Source organism: Manduca sexta, chromosome 6 (genome assembly GCF_014839805.1).
Source record: "Manduca sexta isolate Smith_Timp_Sample1 chromosome 6, JHU_Msex_v1.0, whole genome shotgun sequence".
NCBI classification, from domain to species: domain Eukaryota; kingdom Metazoa; phylum Arthropoda; class Insecta; order Lepidoptera; family Sphingidae; genus Manduca; species Manduca sexta.
Window position 1 is genome coordinate 2938394 of NC_051120.1, and position 22327 is coordinate 2960720.

The 22327-nt window shown below is 35.0% G+C and overlaps 1 protein-coding gene across 1 annotated transcript in view; it reads right to left on the reverse strand.

Moving 5' to 3' along the window:
• Positions 1-22327, reverse strand: part of LOC115452247 (neuronal PAS domain-containing protein 4) — a gene marked incomplete at its 3' end in the record, with an annotated part of 142461 nt that overhangs the window by 73477 nt on the left and 46657 nt on the right. The window contains exon 3 of the mRNA XM_037447512.1: positions 21493-21674. Coding sequence (XP_037303409.1) covers positions 21493-21674 — 182 coding nt within the window. The remainder of the gene's footprint in view (positions 1-21492; positions 21675-22327) is intronic.

Here is a 22327-nt window from a genome sequence, read left to right on the forward strand (position 1 = left end):
ACAATGAACAATAATTAACTGAAAAGCGGCGATAGCTTAGTTGGGTGTGGAACGGACTGCCGAGACGAATGTCAGCAGGTTCAAAACCCAAGGGCACACACCTGTGACTTTTCTAAAATTATGTCTGTATTCTTTGTGTATAATCGCTTGCTTTAACGATGAAGGAAAACATCGTGAGGAAACCTGCATACCTTAGAAGTTCTCTATAGGAACTTTGAAGGCCTATGAAGTCTACAAATACACACTAGGCCAGCGTGGTGGACTAAAAACCCACATCTCAGTTGTAGCGAAGGCCCACGCCCAACAGTGGGGCAGTATATAACACGGCGCTGATATTATACAAAATGAATTATTTGTCATACGCAGACTGGGTTCCTCAACTAAGAGACAAATCTACCGTAACAGTAAGCCAACTTGTTAATTCGAACAATAAATTACCACTAATCAGATTCACGTTATAATCGAGTAAGAACGTTCGGAACACGAGTTAAGTGGGTAATTAAATTAAAGGTCATAGGACCTTAACGTTCCTCTAAAATTTAAAATCCAAAACATGTATTTGGCTGTAAGAATGACGAAATAGTTCTTCTTGAGGTCATTGCTTAGTATCGCCATGCAGATGGATTATCGGATAGGAAACAGATTGGTGACTACATTTGCCGAGTTTCTGTATTCTACTTGCTTTTTTTGGCCTTAATATGGGGTTGGTGCATCAATCTTTTCATGTATGTTGAATGTAGGACACTCAATGTATTTAGTTGAAATTGTATACATTGCAGGTTTTTTGAAAATTTGTATCACTCTGATAATGATTATACACAAGGTGTGAAGCCCACCATAGTAGCATACATGTGTCGCGTTCCGGGACTGTGTATTCCAAACAAGCCGGCATGTGAAGTGGCGAGGGACAATCCTCTTTCATCCACAAACTGTAAAGTGCATTATTTCGTTATCGCTTAAAAAAACAACACAGTCTATGTTGTATAGATTGAAGAATAATCTAAAAAGCAAGCGGATCCATGAGCAGAAGCTAGTAACAACATAAATACAGAATGTACCCACAAGCCAAATTACCTTGTCATGGTAACGCGTTGTGTTTGAGGCATTAACGGTCGGTACAACTGACAGATGATGGAGCTATGCTTGAAGAGATGATGAGAGAAACTAAAATTATACCGATCTGATCCCGTCAGAATCAAGATAAGATGTTATCTACCAGGTTCGGTATCATTTTGAATGTAATCCGAATTGCTGTTAATTTAGATATGCAGGAAATATCAAATGCTTTTGTTGCACCGACGTAACTACTTAATTGTTTTTAATACGAACGGTATTTAAGATTTTTTATTTATTTTAATATAATTTGATTGACGATGATTTTTATATAGTATTCGAAGTCGTATCGAAATTTCAAACATCAAACAATCTTGATAAATTTTAAAATAAACTCCGATATTTTTCAAGACATATTAAATCAAATGCCAACACGATGATAAACCACGGTTTAAACATAATCGTTTAATTATACAAAACACTTCCTTCCTATTATTTATTATTCATAAGTGTAATTTTAAACACACAAAAATTATACACGAAATTAAAAATTAATCGATTACCCGCAGTAGATACATTATTTCACAAACCGTTTCGAACGTAATCAATCTTACCGTATAATTTTGTTTTCCTTGACATTTCGATTTTGATCAGAATTTAAATTTTTACACGAACTCTTATCTTGTATGTTTAATGTTTTTGAAAATAATTATTGCTAATACAGAGGCCATAAGTCACTTTGACGGTATTGCAAAATGTGTTGCTAATTTTTGGTTACGAAATATTTAAAAAATGGTTTCTTTTTCATACAATTCATGGTTTCAATTTGCGTATGACGATTGATGATTTAACTTTCATATTATTATCTATACTAATATATAAAACTGACGAGCTTGTTTGAACTCACTAATCTCAGGAACTACTAAACCGATTTTATTTTTTTTCACTAATAGAAGGCACCATTATTCCTCATTGCTGTAAGGCTTCTTTTTATCCCGGAAAAGATATTGCACACGGGCGAGATCGCAAGCAAAGGCTAATAGATAAAATACCTTTAGATCAAATATACTCTTACAACATGAATTATAGGTAACATTATATCATAGTTGTAATAAACTATAAACTATTAACTTCAACTTTGTCATTATCATCATCATAAGCTATATCATTGTCCACTGCTGGACATACATAGGCCTCCTCCAATATGCGACATTTTACTCTATCTTCGGCCTGTCGCATCCAGTTCTTGCCAGAACTTCGACTTTAACTTGGTTATTAAAGGCTATATAACATTTAAACGCGTGAACAACAAACGAAACTAACTTCAATATAAACAAAACACAGAAGAGGATACATCCGTTAGTGAATTATTTATAGACAATATCGATACGTAAATACGGGTCATTCGATACATAAATCAATTCAAATCGATTTCAACAAGTGGCTATTAATTAAGTTGTAGTTAGATTAGAAATTAGATAGGAAACGATGGGCGGCAGCAGTCTCTAATATATGGCATCTTAAAATTATCTTAACTCTGTATCACAACATAATGTGTTGCGGTGTGGCATTTTATCATTGGTTAATGTACGCGGCCGTGAAATATTTAGCGCGCCTGAAATTCAATTTTGTATTTTATCTTCATCATGTTAAGATCTAGTTTTCTAGTCAATATGGATGTTCCCTATTCGATATTATATAAATTTACGTCACTAATTTTGAGAATTGAAATATCGTCTCATTGGTCTAGTTACTAGACTCTAGTAGTAATATAAAACTGTAGTTCAGTTCCGATTATTAAATTCATGCAATGAATACTTTGTTTTAAATTCGAAGATTTACCGAGGACAAATTGGAATCCGAGGAAACGGTATTGGAGTTTTTATAAGGCTTCCCATATTATATAGATAAATTCTCTGAAGTTTGATTCAAGCGACACTGACTAACACGTATGTCACAAAGTTAAAATTCTTCGTAACCAGGCGCCGTATCAGCCGTATCAGTGATACAGGGCCTCCGTTCTTTGGGGCCGCTACTTGGCCCATAAGTACATTAAACTAACCGGGCGCCCAAAAGTTCGCACTGCCCTTAGGAGCCCCCAACAAATATATAGGGCGCTTCTATGGCAAGCTACGCTACTGTTCGTCACGTTGAATTTATGTCTGTATTATGGAGTAGTTGTTTTAAAGCGTGGTACCGATACCCGTTTATCTCCAAAGGGGTAGGCAGAGGTGCAACCAGTACCCATAAGACGAATTTACGTATTGTAGTGTACGTTATTGTTTCTTTTAATTATTTTTATATAAGAATTTGTACAGCACCCCGTGAGCGCATTTGCAGGTAAAACACGACAAAATGAGCATTGGGTTAGTATAAACTTCATATATTAAATCATGTAACCAAATTTACGTACAGTCAATACTATACGTTAATTTGGTTACATGATATTATTACTGTAAACGTTAACTTACTCGATACGAATAGTATGCTTTAACACGTAAATTCCTCCTAGAGGTACAGAATACCCAATTTACGCTATATATTCATCTCATGATATGATAAGGGCCTAAAGTCACATCGGACACAAATTCTAGATTCTGATCAGAAAGTCCACTTGGTCCGATGATCTTGTTGGTGCACGACCGCAATTTTGCCTTCTACGTTCCTCACCACATATATAATAAATACTAATAATATCAGCCCTGTATTATATACTTCTTCACCGTATACGTTCGTAATACGCCCTACTGTTCTCCATATCTCGTTCGAACATCGCAATGGTCGAATAGGTGTTAAACAGTGAAACTGTACGCCACTCGATCATTCTTCAAATGTGTTATTATGTTTGCGTTTTGGAAATTCGATTTACGACACACCTGTTACAACTCTTTTATATAAGTAACTTGGATAATAATAGTGTAGGAGTTGGTTATTTATCAGTGTTATGAAACTGGATTAGATTGGAGTAAAATGGGCCATAATGTCTATGTAGTTCTACACTAATATTGTAGTAGTTTGTGTGATTGTTGTTTTCAGCACTAACAAGGGAACTAATTTAAAAAATGATTTTGGAATCACTACATAGTATAAAACAAAGTCGCTTTCTCTGTCCCTATGTATGTATGCTTAAATCTTTAAAACTACGCAACGGATTTTGATGCGGTTTTTTTTTATAGAGTGATTCAAGAGGAAGGTTTATATGTATAATAACATCTATTAAATAGTGGAGAAATATTGCACCCCTGCAAAGCCGTGGCGGGTCGCTAGTATACAACAAAGGTCTTGTAAGGCTTTAAGGTATCGACTGCCTCGATGGTATAGTTGTAATTGAGTAGAAGCATTTTGAAGTTTATAATTTCATATTTGAAGCTACTTTTTTGGCTGACTGTACATTAAACAATTTGCAGATCAGTTTTTGCTGGGATCGCCGGAGACGGTTATAGGTTCAATAAATTTTAGACTATATTGCTATTTCCCATTAATTTACGATTTGAATTCGACCTCACAATTAAAATAAAGTTTCAATTCATAACATTTAGCTTCCAGCACACAACTACGTCAAGCACATCGTATGTACATCTTCAAAATATTGTCCTTCAACACAATATAACCGTTCAATCCATTCTCCTTGACTTACGACTTCAAGCTTTGTTCTAGAACCATTATTACAGAATTGTAATTAAAACTGATGGCTCAATAGACAAATGCTTTCAATAATTACGGATAGGTTTAATGAAAAGAAATATCGTACATTCATATTTGCTTCGCAATTTTTATTTGTCAATGTTGACAGCCAATTGATAGAATATGATTTATTTAAAAATTGAATGCCCGTGATTACATATTGATTACGAATGTGTACAGCCATTAATAATGACGTGAACCTACACCTCAAGGCAATAAAAAACCAAAGGCTCATGAGTTCAGGGCCTTAGATTAAGGTATGGTTGCTCTGAATATAGATCGTTTTGTTCGCATAATTTCGAACAAATTTTTTGAGAGAAACTGAACTTGTCGAATACCTTTGCCGGCCACACATACATACATAAACATAACACTCTACAGCGACTGTTATCACTCATTCCACAATAAAATATAGAAAATAAACTGGTCGAACAGTATACTATCTTTCGACAATATGGTGCAGTATAGGCCTTAATTCGTGATAACATAGTATGAAATCTTTGTCAGTTCACCATTCGTGTATTTGAAAAAATGTTGTGAGATTTTTACCTTAGCCCGCTATTATTGCTATTGATCATTTACACTGGTATCAGTTATCATGGAGGATTTAAGAGGAAGATTTAGGTGACAAGATTTTCGTAAAATAGAATTAAAAGAGAAAAGGAAAAAAAACTTTCAAGCGTGTGCAATTTATCTACTTTGTTTGAATATACCATAACCAAATCTAACATCGATGACTTATTTGTATCATAACTACGCGTTAAAATTCATATTTCATAAATAAATAACGAATTATTTTAGTTTCATACATTTGTTGGTGGTATGATATATTTTATATCCGCTCGGATAGCGACTACCTTACACAATGTGTTAAAACCCGCCATAGTGGCCCACGTACGTGTGTCACATTCTAGGACCAGTCAGTGTATAAAACCAACAGGCCGGCATAATTATATCGACTACCAAAGGGTAATCATCTCTCGTCAGTCAACTTTCAATTGGTCCCCACTCTACTTACCATCAGGTGCATTGGACTCACTTTGACATGCTCGTGTAAATCTACAAAACGTGCAACAGAAAGATAATGTTAAACTAACTGGAATTACATTAAAATAATCACAAATGTTTACAATCGCAGCTAATTAAATTTTGACTTGTCTTCCAATAAATTATGGCTATCGGTAGGTTTATGAAATAGCAATACTTCATTATTGAATTATAAAATATAGGTCAACTGCAAAGGGCTTGTAATAAGTCAAAACGGATTAATATTTAGTTGCAAAACGTTTGCAGAGAGCATTGGAAAGGCCCTAAACTACGTATACAAACTAAACATTATTAAATCACTACAAAGAATTGATATAAAAAACTATTAAATTATAAACTGCAGTAATGACACTTAATACGCAATAGAAACAACAAAAAGTTGTGTTCAAGATCGTATTCCTCGAGAACTATAGGCGACATCTATTATTTGTCACAGGAATAAGTATTGACGTACAGTACATGTTTTATCGCGATTGGTGGATTGTTCCCCTCCCTTTTACTCCACGAACGTTGTAACACACTTGATTTGATTTCTATTGTAACGACTAGGTTAATTTAAAAATTAGTAAATTCAAGTTCAAATATCCGAAGTTTATTCATTTATCCCACGAGCCAAAGTCCAAAATAAGTCTAAACCAGCATCAAGCCACAACATATGGTCCTTCTGCGCCAAATACATCAAGAATCAGCGACTTTTCGAGTTCAAGCACGTGGCAACTTGTGCTGAAGATACGCAATTTGGATGAATTTTGGACCAAGGACTGCCTAGAGGACAACGGAAGGACAAGTTTGCAGTGGAATCTGTGGCTGATTGGCGTTTCATCGAGCATCGCACACAATTTGGTGGGGCCAATCATTCCTTTCTACCGTTACCTCCTATTCTGTTTGTGTAAAACTGTGCTAAATTAATTACAGTAAAAGTGCCGCACACAATTGTTGGGTGATTTGGACATCTACTCATTATCACAAAGGTGACATTGCCACTATCAGTGTAGTTCGGCGACCAGTTACTGTGAGTACCCTAATAAAAATAAAATTGTGATTATAATTTTTTTTCTAATATTTTCATAATTTAATTCGTTATGATGAAAAAAGAATAACAACCAAAAATGCAAATAGGTTCTAAACACAACTTTAAAGTAGACAAATCTGGGGCCTTATTCTCTATCCCGCTCGTTATTTTAACCGTGCGTAACAAGCACGTAACACAACGCATCATGTTTAGTACTATAGAAATTTGGCTTACAGAATACCATTCCACGCACATTTCTCGAAGATAACATGACACGGCCACGTTACGCGTTTACACTATCATACAGAATAAGGGCCCTGTTCCTGATATTGACACGAGACAAGTTACTTTTAGACAAAGCATTTAACAAGGTTGTTACAAGCACACGTGTTTTCATATTAAACGACATGTGTTTTCATACTTCCTTCAACATACAGGGGTGGTGAACATTTTTATTAAAGTACTTTTTTTAAATGTATATAGTATTTACGAAAATTATGAAATAAGTAAATCCGGTTTAATAAGATGTGGGTTTTACCTTACAAGTACATTAATTAACACTTGTTAAAGTATACTACTTTATGTATTATGTATTTATAGCCCATCAAGCTTATTTTAATCCACTGACGTGATGTGATCGAGCCTATCAATAATTTTTTTCTTAGATACAAAACAACTTATACAAATTCTGGGCAACATACGCGTAGATGTTATAATCTAAGACGCCTAAAAATTATATACATAGGTAAATATTTAGATATTTTGTAATGTTAAACTTTAAATTTATGCATGCTGTGCCAACCTTTAAATAATCATTACACTTACGCATAATAATTGTATTAAACTTCATATTTATATCAAAAGTATTGGCGTAAACAATTGTTCATCCAAATTAATAAATAATAAATAAAGATAATTATTTTAATCTCTATTTATGGCATGCGTACCAAAGGTTCACCAGCCCTATTCTACATAGTACAGAAGGTACACAAAATCATCACTACCGGGCTCTATGACCTTTCGTTTCATAACATAAAATGTTTTTTACTAAAACAATTGAAAGTGAGACTTGTAAGGTCACGTCATAATCTAATGTTCAAATGGATTGATGAATGAATGTACTATGGGCCTTTTTGTGCGGGTTAATTCATATTTTATCTACATTTGAGGGGTCATGCTAACAAAAAAGTGTTAAGAGTGAGTCATAATTGCGTACTAAGGGTTCTGTACTCAAATGTATGTTCATTATTATTTATTCGGATATTCGTACATCACTTTTTAATGAAAATTTAATCCACTACGAAATATTACATAGTATTTTCAATATTAGTAGGATAGCATTGAATGACGAAAATAAATAAAACGCACATTTGACTGCCTCGATGGCGTAGTCGTATTACGGTACGACTGCAGTGCTGAGATCTCGGGTTTGATATTCGGGTCGGGAAGTTATATTGGGTTTTTTGACTCAGTACCAGCTTGGAGTCTAGAATTTATGCATGATATGAAGATAGGCTCACCCCCTATCACATCATGGGACGGAATACACACGGCTGAAAGTGAGTGCTAGACACGCCTTTGCATACCTCTTCGGAGATAAAAGGCGTGTGTGTATAATAATCATGATATTTTTATATCCAACTATCTTTTGCTCGCGGCTTCGTCCGCGTGAATGAGTTTTGCGGGATAATTTTTTTTCTGACTACTTGATATGTATCGTTATATTATGACCACAAATTACACAATCATTATAAATTGTAGCCTAGTTGTTATTCTGATGTATAACCAATATTACTGTAAAGTTTCATCCAAATCCGTTCAGTAGTTATTTCGTGAAAGAGGAACAAATATACATACATACATCCTCACAAACTTTCGCATTTATAATATTAGTAGGATTTGATATTATCTTGGACATTACAAGTGTACATTAAGTTAGTGTTGAATCGTGTGAATCTCCAATAATAATATACTTAACAAGGTCTCTATGGAAAAAACTAATCGTTCAATCAACAACTAATAAAATGATCTCTTGCACGTATCATTATTGCCACCAAGGATATGGCATGTGTAGAGTTACCATTGAATAAAATCGGCACAGGACAAAGTGAATAACCATTACTCAAGTGAAATAAAAGAAATTCTCGTTGACATAGTATTAAAATGTTTTTTCAATAAATTAGAAATATTTTTTAATGATGTAAGAATCTTTTTTGTATTCACATTTTTCAAAAACGTTTTTTTATGATTAAAAAAAGGCTTTTCTAAATACGTCTTAAACGTTGCCATTGACAATTAAAATTAGGACAAATCCGAGGAAATATGGTCGACTGGCAACCCTACATAACTATAGTTTAGCACATTATCGGTATTGTCTGTCCGTGCGGTGTTACTACATAATTACTGCATTCGTACGTTGTAAATTGTTAGTTGTTTTGTTAGTAATTTATGTTCATATATTTATCCTAGATACATAGTTTGTTTATTTGATACGATAATATTTCTCAGTATATGTATTTGTAGGTTGTTTCATAACGTGAGATAGCATAGATTAACTATGAAATAATCTTACTACACACACACACGCATTTGTCCCCAAAAGGGTATGCAGAGGCGCAACCAGGGCACCCGCTTTTCGCCAAGTGTATTCCATCCCATGATGTGATAGGGGGCGACCACAAATTCTAGATTCCTCGCTGATACTGTACGGAAAAACCTAAATATCACTTTGCCCGACCTGGGATTCGAACCCAGGACCTCAAAGCGCTGCCGTACCGCGCATACAGTACAACTACGCCGCCGAAGCATAAGCTTATTATATTACTAATATTATGCAAAAGTTTGTTAACATATTTGAATGCTTGTTAGAAGTAAACGCCGAAATAGCTGAACGGATTTTAAACTTTTTTTATCTTGAATCTTAATACTTAATGATTATTTTAATTATAAACGATGGTGGACTAAGGCCTAATCCCTCTCAGTAGTAGAGGAGGCCCGTGCTCAGCAATGGGCAAGTATATAATACAGGGCTGATATTATTATTATATATTATATTTTAATTATATATCCTAGTACAGCAAGCTTTAAAATTAATCACATCAAAATACTTTAATTGAAACTCGGCGAACAGGAATATGTAGCCAGCGTTCAGCACAATTGCAAAATGTTATTTTTTCGCAGGAAAACACGCTTTATCGCAACCGTGACCTGGGGGGTAAAAGGAACGGTTATGTAATATGTTCGTTACACCGGTCTTACGGCCTAATGTCGACACTCCGGAGTATGCAAAACCCTACCAATAACTAGACTAAATCCCAAGATAGCATGTACGAGAGTAACTTAACTCACACTTAACATTTAACTTATCACCAAGTTAACACTTAAGTACATGCACATAATGTATGCGCGCACGGACGGTAATCCAATTAGTGTTTGGTGCTGTGTCACATTAACATTAATTTAAATTTTAAATTATTCACAAATTACTTAGTAACTTGTTACGGGCCGACAGGTGAGATCGATCCGATTGATACGTTTGTTTTGTAAACAAATGTGGGGTTGCTGATAACTTGAGTTTGATATTTGTTGACTCATGTAACGCTGATGGTAAATTAATGGAAAAAATTTACGCACTTGTTAAAACGTAGCTTGCTCAAGGGGCTCTTTATCAAATTTTGTTGGTCGCCCTTCAGGTCAGTGTGAACTTTTGGGCACATTCATAGTTTACTGTGACTATAGAAATTCTAACTTATAATGTATCCGTAATCGTTGATGGCTCATCCTCTCCTAGTAGCTGTCCTGAGCCGAGGTTCGTAACCCGTTATTGTGTTGCCAGTATGATCGCTTAATTTTTTCAAAGGTTGCCTAAATCGCTCAACGGAAAATCCATTATGTTTATATAAGTCGACCCTTGTCAGGCTAACAAACGTAACATCAGGTTAAAAAAAGAAATGTATTGATTATATGTAATACATATAAATAACTATCCGTATCTGAATTGGCTCTATGACTATGTAAGCATCGCATTGATTGTAACTAAATCAATGTAGGTATGGGCCAAGAAGAAGAGATGGTCCGACCAGATCTCCGAACAGCTGGAGATCCTCATCAGCACTGCCTTTCATCAGGCGATGGATCGTATTAAGTAGGAACACATTTCGAAACGCAGAAGGAGTCACGATCGTCTGTCGTGGGGCAACGATTAAGAGGAAGAATGGTCCTAGAGGGTCTCTTAAAGTTGGAAGCCCTTTATTATCTTTAACTGACGCGGTGGTATCTGCGTCCCTAATTAAGACGAAGCTTAAAGGCATTTATTCCAATAATTTGACAGCAGTATTTGAAATTTTTTCAAACAATACTGTAATGTTTACTAACATAGTTTGTATATTTTATTCTAGCTATAATAAGCGTTGGTATTAACTTTAATGTAGCTCCAGAATTAAGATCCATATCTATCGATAAAGTTGCCATTTTTGTTGACTGTTTTACATTACCATACTTATTACTTACGTAAAATGAAGGGTTTGAAAATTGGAACATATCTATTATATTTCTTAATAAACATTTTTCTTAGCATAGTGTTGTTAAACTTTTTCATAATTCGTTTTGGGATTAATTTATTTACTTCTAAGACGTATAAATAGAACTGTTAATTACAAGTCTAAGATTTATAAATAGTTAATTCATTAATCAGTTATTACATTACGGTTCTCTGTAATACTAATTAACTTGTATCGGTTTAATTAATAACAAACAATGCTTCATTAACATATAAGTAAAGATACAATTAGAAAAAAAATGTGAGTAAAGACCTACCTTTAATAAAATTAATACACATTACTATAAAAGGTATATAGAATACATACTATTTTTTATATTATTAAACAAAGTCCCTTCGCCGCGTCTGTCTGTCTGAACGCGAAATTTAAAACAATATAATTTCAATGAAATTTGGTATGTTTGTGAAAAAAACTCTCACGCGGTCGAGGCCGCGAGCAAAATCTAGTAAAAATTTAAATTCAAAAGTTTGGATGTTTGTTACTCAATCTCACCAGACCCGCTAAACGGATTTGGATGAAATTTTACACAGAGATAGATTACAGACTAGCATATTATTTAGTCTACTTTTCCCGAAAAAAACGGACTTTTATCCCGGAAAAAATCATTGAATGGGCGAAGTCGCGAGCACAAGTTAGTTTTCTATATGTCGAAAGCTGCTCACGGCTATTCAGAGCTTTGGAATTAAAGTTCTACGTAGTTCTTTGTTTTCTAAAGCTCTCTACACACTAAGCCTACTCACCTGGCGCGTTGGCATAGATAGACGATTTTATTGTCGAGTTAGTTGACGGTCTATCATTCAGTTACAAGTGGGAAAACTTGGTCGGCTATGAAGTCGCAGGTTAGGATCCGCATTGAAGCTCCAGCTTAGCGATTGATACGTCAGCGAGGAGTTGACGCAGAAGCTAGTCTCCAACATCATTGTATTAAAACTGCTATTGAATTAAAACTGCTAATATTAAGACTCTAGGTCATCATGTCGGCGGATTTGGTGTGCAAGCGCATTATACATATGTAAAGACTATTGACAATTTAATAGGATATCATAATATATAGGTCAAATATCAAACATGTAGATTCTATTCACATTAACTAATAACAAACATGACCTTACAGGATTTATGTTTGAAACTGATATGTGTTTATTCAAGTTGCATCGGTTAAGGAAAATACGGTGGGAAATTCGCGTCATTAAAATATATTGGTTTTATCTAATGCAACTGGCAATAAAACTGTTCAGTGCATTTAATAAGAAACAAAATAATTTCGATATTTGTAATTTTTTTACTGGTCACAGCTTCGCAAGCCTTAAATTTGTGTCTTATTATAGAAATCCTACTGTTAACGCTTCGGAATAATAGTAGTTCATAATGCTCATAGGGCATAGTTTATCACGCCCAATTTCATGCCAATCCGTTTAACAGTTTCTAAATTTAATTTTAACAAACATTTTCACCAATACTCGTATTCATATCATTAGTAAAAATAAGAAGTTATATAAACCCCAATTGTCACGTTTGGCATAAAAGAAAAATCATCCCTATAATAATCGACTCCTTAAATTCGACTGCAATCAATATTCATATATATTGCACCTTTTCCTTTGGAATAAATATTCATAGCCTACCCACATTCAACTTTGTCCTTACTTTCGTAATTTTCAGTAGGCGTTACTAACACCTGTAAACGATCAACGAACTAAGCACCCGCGGGTATTGGCAACCGTTTAAGCTTACGAGCTTACTATTAAGTCGTACACATGAGCCATTGTCCGCCGAGGCCAAGGACCAGCTGGGTTTCTAATGTGTCGCAATGAAAGTTTAAAGTTCAGTTTTTGTGTAATTTGACTAGTTGATAAGATCTAATTGCAGAGTTGTGACGTGATTAATTAGGAAGGAAGTTGTGTTTGTAATTTATATTACAACAGGAATTAAAGCGAGTAAATAAATATTATTTTATAATATTAAAACAAACATGATTTGTATCTAGTCGTAATACATTTATTGCTTATTCCATAATTAAATTTAATATTATAAATTGTTTTAAATCTATAAAGGAAATTTGCATACGAGATTCAGTCTTCATAAATACAACCAGCAGTGTGCAAGTCCTGATTACCGGCTTTAATAATACTGTGACCAGTTGAATTATCTCCTAGGTTATATAACACATAGTTTTTTAAGGTAACGCGCGTAGTGTGCTACCAACACTCTGTATTAAGTTTGCTATTTACAAATTAAGCGATTCGCCTGTTATTTCTATCAGTCAATAATAATAATAATATCGGCCAGTATTACATACTGTCTCAGTGCTGGGTACCGGCCTCCTCTACTGCTAAGAGGGATTAGGCCTCAGTTCACCCCGCTAGTTTAGTGCGGATTGGTAGACTTCACACACCCTCAAAATTCCCATAGAGAACTTTTCAAGTATGCAAGTTTTCCTCACGACGGTTTCCTTCACCGTTAAAGCAAGCGATAATTCACGACGAATACACACATGTTTTATTCAATAAAAACATATTTTTTTTAGGAACGTCAGAGGTGTGTGCCCATTTGATTTGAATTTACGGACATTCGTTTCGGCATTCTATGAGTTAAATAAAAAAATAGATTCATAACTAGGTACATAGTAGAAATGCGAATTGCGCAACGTAACAGTGACACACATACGCCAAGATTTATTGCAACGCCTGCTCACTATTATTACACGAGTACTTGTTTTACAATTGAATATTATTTTAATAAATATAGTTTGTGTTTTATGTCTGTATCATTGTTGTAACCTTGGATGTAGTGTTCTCTGTACTGTTGCTAAACGAAAATTGATTTTATGTTATTTGAATTAAGGGTTTTGAGTAGTTATGATAGTTTCTAACTTCCTATTATAAAAATGGATTTAACCTTGGTGTAAAAGCAGTTCACTCGTTTGCATCTCTGCCTAACTCAAGGCATAAAAGCATGAGGTTATTTTATATCTTCTATAAGGCAATATTGTGATATTTGTTGAGCTATAAGCTTTGTGAAACTGGGATAGTGGCGTAAACTGCGAGTGCCATGGTTGCCTTTCTGTATTTTGAAGTTAACTTAAGTTTATATTTTATGTAAATTTAAATAAAGTAATTAATAGTATAACGAAGATGAAATAGATTAAAATCTATCAAGCAGTACTACGTTAGCGTATTGAACCATGTTTTCCGGAAGAAATACGCATTATCGGTACCACCAGATAAGTGAGTGGAGTGGAGGCCTCAAGTCTTAGTTATAGTGGTTTCTCGTGCCCAGTAGCATGTAACTTATTATAATACAGAACTGTATTGTTATATAACGCACGGAATATCACAATGTCACGTGTGTTGGTAGGAATGCGTGGGAAGACCCCATTAGATACTCGAATGATCTGGAAAAGGTCAGAAATTCCATGCAGCTGATCGAGGAATGTAGCATATAGATTTTTCTTATTATTTAACGATGTTGTACTTAGAGTTTTCATAAGTTGATGGTTTGGTTTAAAGTCTAAAGAACTCAAAGCAATTAACGTAATGATTTCTTATGTTTACGCGAATGTGAAACATAAAAATAATACTACTTTGGCGGACTAGACAGTCCCCCCCGTCACCACGAAGGCTGCAAAGTCATCGAAACGTCAAGAGAAAATCATAATATAAAATCCGCGAAATAGTTTTATTTCAATCAACATTAAATTAAATTCGTTTATTGTGTACAACCATACTAGTATCGGATTACGATCATAAGTGGCTATTAGATGTATAAACTTCTATCGGTGTTAGAAACCTTCGGCAAATTTGCCCAAAATCCATGGCTCTTGGGCAGACTCATCCAGGTATATTACAAAGAAAACAGAGAATATTAACCACAACCGAGCAATCGCTTCTCACAGATTCAACATAATACATCCACTTTGCAACTTTGTAGACGAAATGTAAAGGAGTTTGCTTTGTTATCCAGCAATCAGTCCATTAGCACGTTCATCCACTAAAGGATAATCTCCTTGAAATCAATATGGCCTTGATACAAAAGGAGGAACGTAAGGAAATACATAACATTCCTTAGTCTCTCGATTTCTTGGTGATCTTCGGTCAAGCGAGTCTCCAAGTGATGTAGTTACCCCTGCTGACGAATTCACTTATTCATTATCGAAAGAATTCTTTGGACCTGATCGATTCACCTACTCAATATTTGGAATAATTCTTTGAATCTTAGAGGTTTATGTCTCGTAGATTCAAGATAAAAAAAAATTGTACCTCTTCAAGGTCTATATGATTACTTTTTACGTGTCAACTATATATTAGTGTTTCTAAATTCTCTCCAAGTATCAGCTTCGGATTTTGTCGAAGTGGACTTCGAGGAGTCGTAGAAAGGTTACGACAAGGAGGAAGAAAATACCCATGTCAAAGCTGGTACATTCGGGATCCAAACAAAATTAGCTGCAGCACAAATGAACATAACAAAAACCAAACAAGTGCGAGTTGCACTTGCGCACCGACGGTTTCTTACAAACTTGTTCAAACGCGACAAACTTTGCCGGTCGCGCCCTAGACACAGTTATTACACCAACCGCAAATAATAAGTTTGTAGTAGCTTGTTTATTTGATTTTTATGTTGTTAAAGTATACATTTTCGGTATTTCTTTACATGCTGTATAAGACAAAATAAATTATAAATTTCATGATTGTAGGTCAAAAGGAAGTAGGTTTTGATTCGCCTGTGACATTACAAAACGTGTGACATACACAGTCATATCTTTTGATGCCGTTGACTTACAAATTTTATAGTACCACAGCTAAAAGATACTGTAGAGCCGAGTATTTGATATAAATTTCAACTTGATACCACTACGAGTTCCTGACAAAAAGGGTCTTGACAAATATATAACCATGAAAGTCATCCTATAAAGGTTTCTTATGACGTACGGATCGCTAAACAGAACTCAAAACCTATTCCCAATCTCAGAATGAATAGATAACAGCAGCCACCTTGACGGTGGTCAGAAATAACTCGCATACAGTTTGCGACACGCGTCCGAGCACCGGCACGAATTGGACGATTGACGTTAATTGTGCAGCCTTTGTTGGCGGCACTTATGATGTCTCCTTGGCTCTGACGTTGATGATTCGAAGTTCAAGTTGGTTTCTTTGATTATTATGTTTGGTAATGATGATAATGTTCAGTGATTATTTACTGTTATGAACCTATAATGTTTGTTTATGAAATTTTATTTATTAATCTTCAAGGGATTTGTGTCATGATTATTTCACACCCTACTGTACATAGAAAAAATGGACCTTAAGCAGTTGGGTGAAAATATAAACTAAAAAAATCTGGTTTATGAAATTCTACATTAAACTTAGTTCTTCTAGTAGTAGGTTTAAAAAAAATCACATATATTAACATTAATATACAAACAAGATCTCACAGTACCAATATTTTTAAACACATTTTTTAATAAAATACACCAGTAAGTCAACTAATTAACCCAAATTGAAGATGCTACAATTTAAAATACCGATTCATCCATTTACAAGTTAATTGACCGTAAAAAGAAACAGCACATGTTAGTTCCCATGGAGGTATGCAAAAATTGTTGAGAAAATACCACGGCCGCTTGCGTGGCTGATAATTCGCCGGGCGGGTAATTTCAGCTTTTAGACTATAACACTGGGTATTGTAATTGACTTACTGTATGGGGTTTGCGCATCGCCTTAGTGATCTTGGACGAGATTTTTGTAAATATAAATTTTATACTCGCTGATACTACTATACTGTCTCGGTGGCGTAATTGTACTGCATGCGCGGTACGACAGCGCCCTAAGGTTCGAATCCCGGGTCGAGCAAAGTGATATTTGGGTTTTTCTGCTCAGTATCAGCTCGGAGTCTTGAATTTGTGCCCGATATGGCGATAGGCTCGCCCCCTATCACAACGGGACGGAACACAATTGGCGGAAAGTGGGTGCCTTGGCTGCGCCTCTGCATACCCCTTCAGGAATAAATGTGTGATATTGTGTGTGTGTGTATTCGCTGATAGCAAAGAATTGATCAGAAACAGAACAGCAGACCTTGTTTTATAAAACCTTTATGGCTTGTTATAGGTAGGCAAAGAGATATATAATAACGTAATTTGTATGTTCAATTGGACATGAAGAATTGAAGAATTTCTTAAAGTAAAATCACTTATAAAAGTTTAAAACCTAACTATACCCAATACTTGTTCCTTCTATAAGTGAGTACATATAGCATCTTACAAAGGAATGTATAAACGCTTCATAAATATCGCAGCTAGCCCATCGATAGCCAAGTCAGCTGAGTTAGCTGGAAATAAAACTACATAGCGAACCATTGAAAACTGAGGGATCATTGAGAAGCAAATTCTGCCAGCAAAATCATATGCAAACTGCGATTCCCACGATCCGTGCGTGGACAATCGACCGTTTATCGACTCAGCGCGTCCCTATTCTGTATCGATTAATAATCGATAAAAATACAAGCGATACCTACAGTTTATTTATAATGCTTTCTGCAGAAGTTTTCAAATTAAACATGAATGCATTTGGAGATTATTGATTTTGTTCGCTTACAATCGATATTAATTTACGTCCCGCAGATTAGTAGTTACTACTTTATACTCACAAATATTTATTCATAAAAAAAACTTGTGAACGCGTAATTAAACGTAATTTTATTATTTTAAATAACTTAGCCTTGACTGATTGGTGCAATTTCGAGTCCATAAAATCAATTATGCATCAAAATGATTGCACATTTAAATTTTTCACGGATGGTTTAAAAACTATTGGTATGTCGTAACAGGTGTATTTCGTGTTGTTTTTCTTTGATTAATAGCCTCTAATTAGTTGTATATAAATGACTACGTTTATTAACAATGTTTACATAATTGAAAAATTCGAACAATGAGCAATATCAAATTTAATGAAATCATCGTTTTATTTGAAAGTTAATGGTTCTTATCATTTATATTAGAAACACAAAAGAAGTAATAAAACATAATCTAAATTGTACAAAATATATGTCTGTATCCTTTAACGATACGAATATTAATCATAATTTAAATCTTATCGATGTTTTCAATCATTCAGATTACAGAATAGGGATGTGAGTGAAGAGTATCGTGCGATACGCGGTATGAATCGGTAGTCCTGAGAATCTCTTCGAAATGCTAGTACGCTGGGCTTACATGGAGATAGGAAATGCCAGGGATTTTTCAGTGTAGTGATAAATACTTTAAGATGATAAATAAAAATGTTAGATTACTAGCAGATGTGATATTTTTTTTTGTATTCGATTAAGTGAACATATATATTTTTGAATATCTTGACTCCTATTTTGTTGTTATTCATTGAAGTCTTTGCTTGATGGTACTGAGATCTCGCATACTAGTCAGACTGGATAAGCACTTTGCAAAGAATTGTGTGCGAACATTTTTTGTTTACGTTCACAAAAAATAAGACTGGCCATTTTAAGATGATCTTTTCAAAACACGAGGACTAATATCTGATGTTACAGAATAACATGCGCATTACAGTGCAACGTAGTATTCTGTCAATATTATCACTTTTTTTTTTATCTTTTGTACTAGTTTTGCTTTTAATTTGATATTACGGTATTTTTAATATTTGTCAGTGTAAACTTTACTGGTCTATGTTTTAGTCATAAAGTCATTAATGTTATAAATATAATTGTTTTGTTTTTTTCCAAATATAATAAAATAAATATAAGTCATGACATTGCAATTCTCGGAAGAACAATCTACTTGTCAATTAGTCGCATAAAAAATCCCATAAACAAAAAACGTGTACAAGTGTGAATAAGTTTAAAAGAAATAAATTCACTAACTACCCAACACAGTTCACATGTCAAAATATGAAATATAATTAACAAATATCCCAGGCCATGTGAACCGACGCGAGTGGCGTGCGATGCGGGCGTGACACAACCCGACCCGGGTTTGCTTCCCTGGAGGCACCATTAGGGCCAATAACCATCAGTCGGTAGCCAGAGCCGAGCCCGCTAATTTTCTCTAATTTTCCTATCAAATCCCAAACTGAATTGTTTTTTGTGGCGGTAGCGTCCACCTAACTGTTTCGGATCGTGAGAACATCGATTTTTGTTACGTAATTATTGTGTTTTTGCACGGTTTTTTGCTCTCAAGGCTGCGTTTTGGTTTGCGTGTGTTGTGTGAAATTCGGCCTTGTCGTAATGCGGTTAATTGAGCTTGAAGGAGATTCGCGGACGGTGTCAGATGTGTTTTATATTCGGTAACGTTCTGATGTCAAGGTTTGGTTTGTATGAGTGCAGTTTTTATACATCTCTCATTTACGAAACGCAGAGGAGTCAAGAGATTTTGGCCTAAATCAATATTGATGATTGAATTGTTGCATAGGTTAAAATACTTAATATTTTAAATACAAACAATATTTTAAATATAGATCTAGGCTTCGTGCTAATGCATAATAAAATACACTATATGTATTATCAAACAACAACAACAAAAAAATACGCCTTTTTCTCTTTCAGGGGCAAGCAGAGGCACACGCACATTTCCAGCTATGTTAAGTCTAACGTTATGTGGGGCGGGTCTATTACTTAACGGGCACATTTCCAGACTACGGGCTAATATTGAATAGAAAAATCCACACCACAATGCCTAACCCGGAACTCGAACCCGAGACCTCACCGCGATAGTAACACACAACTACGCTACCGAAGCTGTCGAGTTTTTAATTATAACGTCCGAACTTTTTTGAATTCTTAGAACTAAAATCCAATTCAAATATTCGCGTAACCTAATGCGTCATTGTCATGAGTAGCGTGCTGACAGACATGCGTGTTATCATGGTGTATTAGCGGCATCCCTGTCGGCAGTGTAAAGGGATCTGCTTAAAAATAAATAAAAATAAAATACTTTATTTATCACGTAGGCGAACAAAGTTGCACTTATGATACGTCAAAACAAAGAATAAGAATAATTATTATTTCTAAACAACTATTAAAATTACTTATATAACTATGGAGATTTTAAATTAGGGATAAAGTTTATACAAAAGACAAGGTACAAACCGAAGTAACCAGCTCGGGCTTCGTAATATATTGTTTGACTAAAGGTATTTCTGTATATCTATAAGACGACAAAGTTATCGAAATAAAACGGATGGAGTCCGCGACGTGACCGTAAAGACTGCAGTCTTCGAAACGTCGGGGGAACATATAAAAACACGATAAAATTCGAAAAAAAAACTACAATTCGCTTAAAAATAAGAAATCATTACGAATAATATAATGTTAAGCAACTATTCTAAATAATAATAGCATTTAGAACTTGAATTATAATTGGAACATTGTCCTAATTTCATTAGATAAAGATGATCCGACCCTCACAACTACCACTGTATCGTTCATAAGCTAGGATCAACAGTCACGCGTTTTAAGATATTGAGTGAAGCTATCACTAAATAATATCACTGGTTTTAAGCAAATCCTGAAACTTTCGTAATCACTAAATCACCGAAAAATGTTTAACCACTCCATGTAAGTCATTCTTTTATTAAAAATATCGCAAAGAAACTTATGTGTACTTTCAAGCAATTGACTGTTAAAAAGATTTCATCCGTATACACAAACAATACTACTAGGCTGCTCAGTGAGCCTGAACGCATACCGTCGGCAATTTCATAATTTTCTTTGGCTTGGTTTAGCTTTATTTATCTGACAGCCGACTGAAGTAAAGTTGTATATATATGAGCCAATCACAGCGCTCTTCAGCGGTAGGATATATTTTATATCCGCCCGGATAGCGACCACGTTATACAAGATATTAAAACCCGCCATAGTGGCCCATGTAAGTTTGTCTCGTTCCAGGATCAGCCTGTGTATATCTGGTTCTAACAGGCCGACATAATTGTGTCGACTGACTGCATCTCTCGTAAATCGACATTCTATTGGACCCACCTCACTTACCATCAGGTACAGTGGAGTCACTTTGTCATGTCCATATACAAATAAAGCTGTCGTGCCGAAAGCAATAAGAAACAGACTTATTATCACAGCATTGCTGCGTCCTTAACATTTCTGAATATGGATTTAATCTACATCCTAATGTAATCTTACCTTGTTGAAAGTAGTTGGACTTCCTGACGTACACGCAGACCAGTGCCATAAGTTGGAGCTGCGAGAGCCTCTGCCTGGTGGAAGGGGGGAGCGGCAACAGGTCCCGGAGGTTGGCGATCTCTGCGTTGATCAGGTCGCGACGGAGTTTGCTCGCGCCTTTCGTTGATTTGCCTTGGTCGAACCTGGAGGAGATGGACTGTTTAATTTGAAGAGTATAAAAGAAAATACACACACACATACACACACACACACACACACACACACACAGAGAGATATATCATGTCTGATATAACTTATAATTTGAACTTTTTTCGGCTAATTGGAACGTGATCCAGTATGAATGTTTGAAGTATTGTAAAATAACTCATGATACCATGATACCTACATATATCACATGTAGTTGTACATTATTGATTTTGCTAATATTTTATTGTAGTTATATGTTGTAATTATAAACTTAATTAGTGTAATTAGTTTATCCGTTTTAATTGAAATAAATAATAAATAACGTGATATGCTTACGTTTTGAAAACGTAGGCAAAGGCACAAATGTTGCATCCACTTTTTGCTGTGCTTATTCCCTCCCAATATGTAATAGGGGGCAAGCCTATCACCATAACGGGCACATATTATAAAACCCAACATCACTTTACCCGACCCGGGGATCGAATCCGAGACCTCAGCACTGCAGTCAAATATTCTTTTAAATTATTGCTCCAGAGGTGATTAGACGCTACACTTTTTTTTTCTTTTGTCTGCAGTCCCATTTGGGCTGTGTTACGTTTATGACATCAGTAAGAGCTAACGCATGTCACGTTATTGTTGAAACTGACAA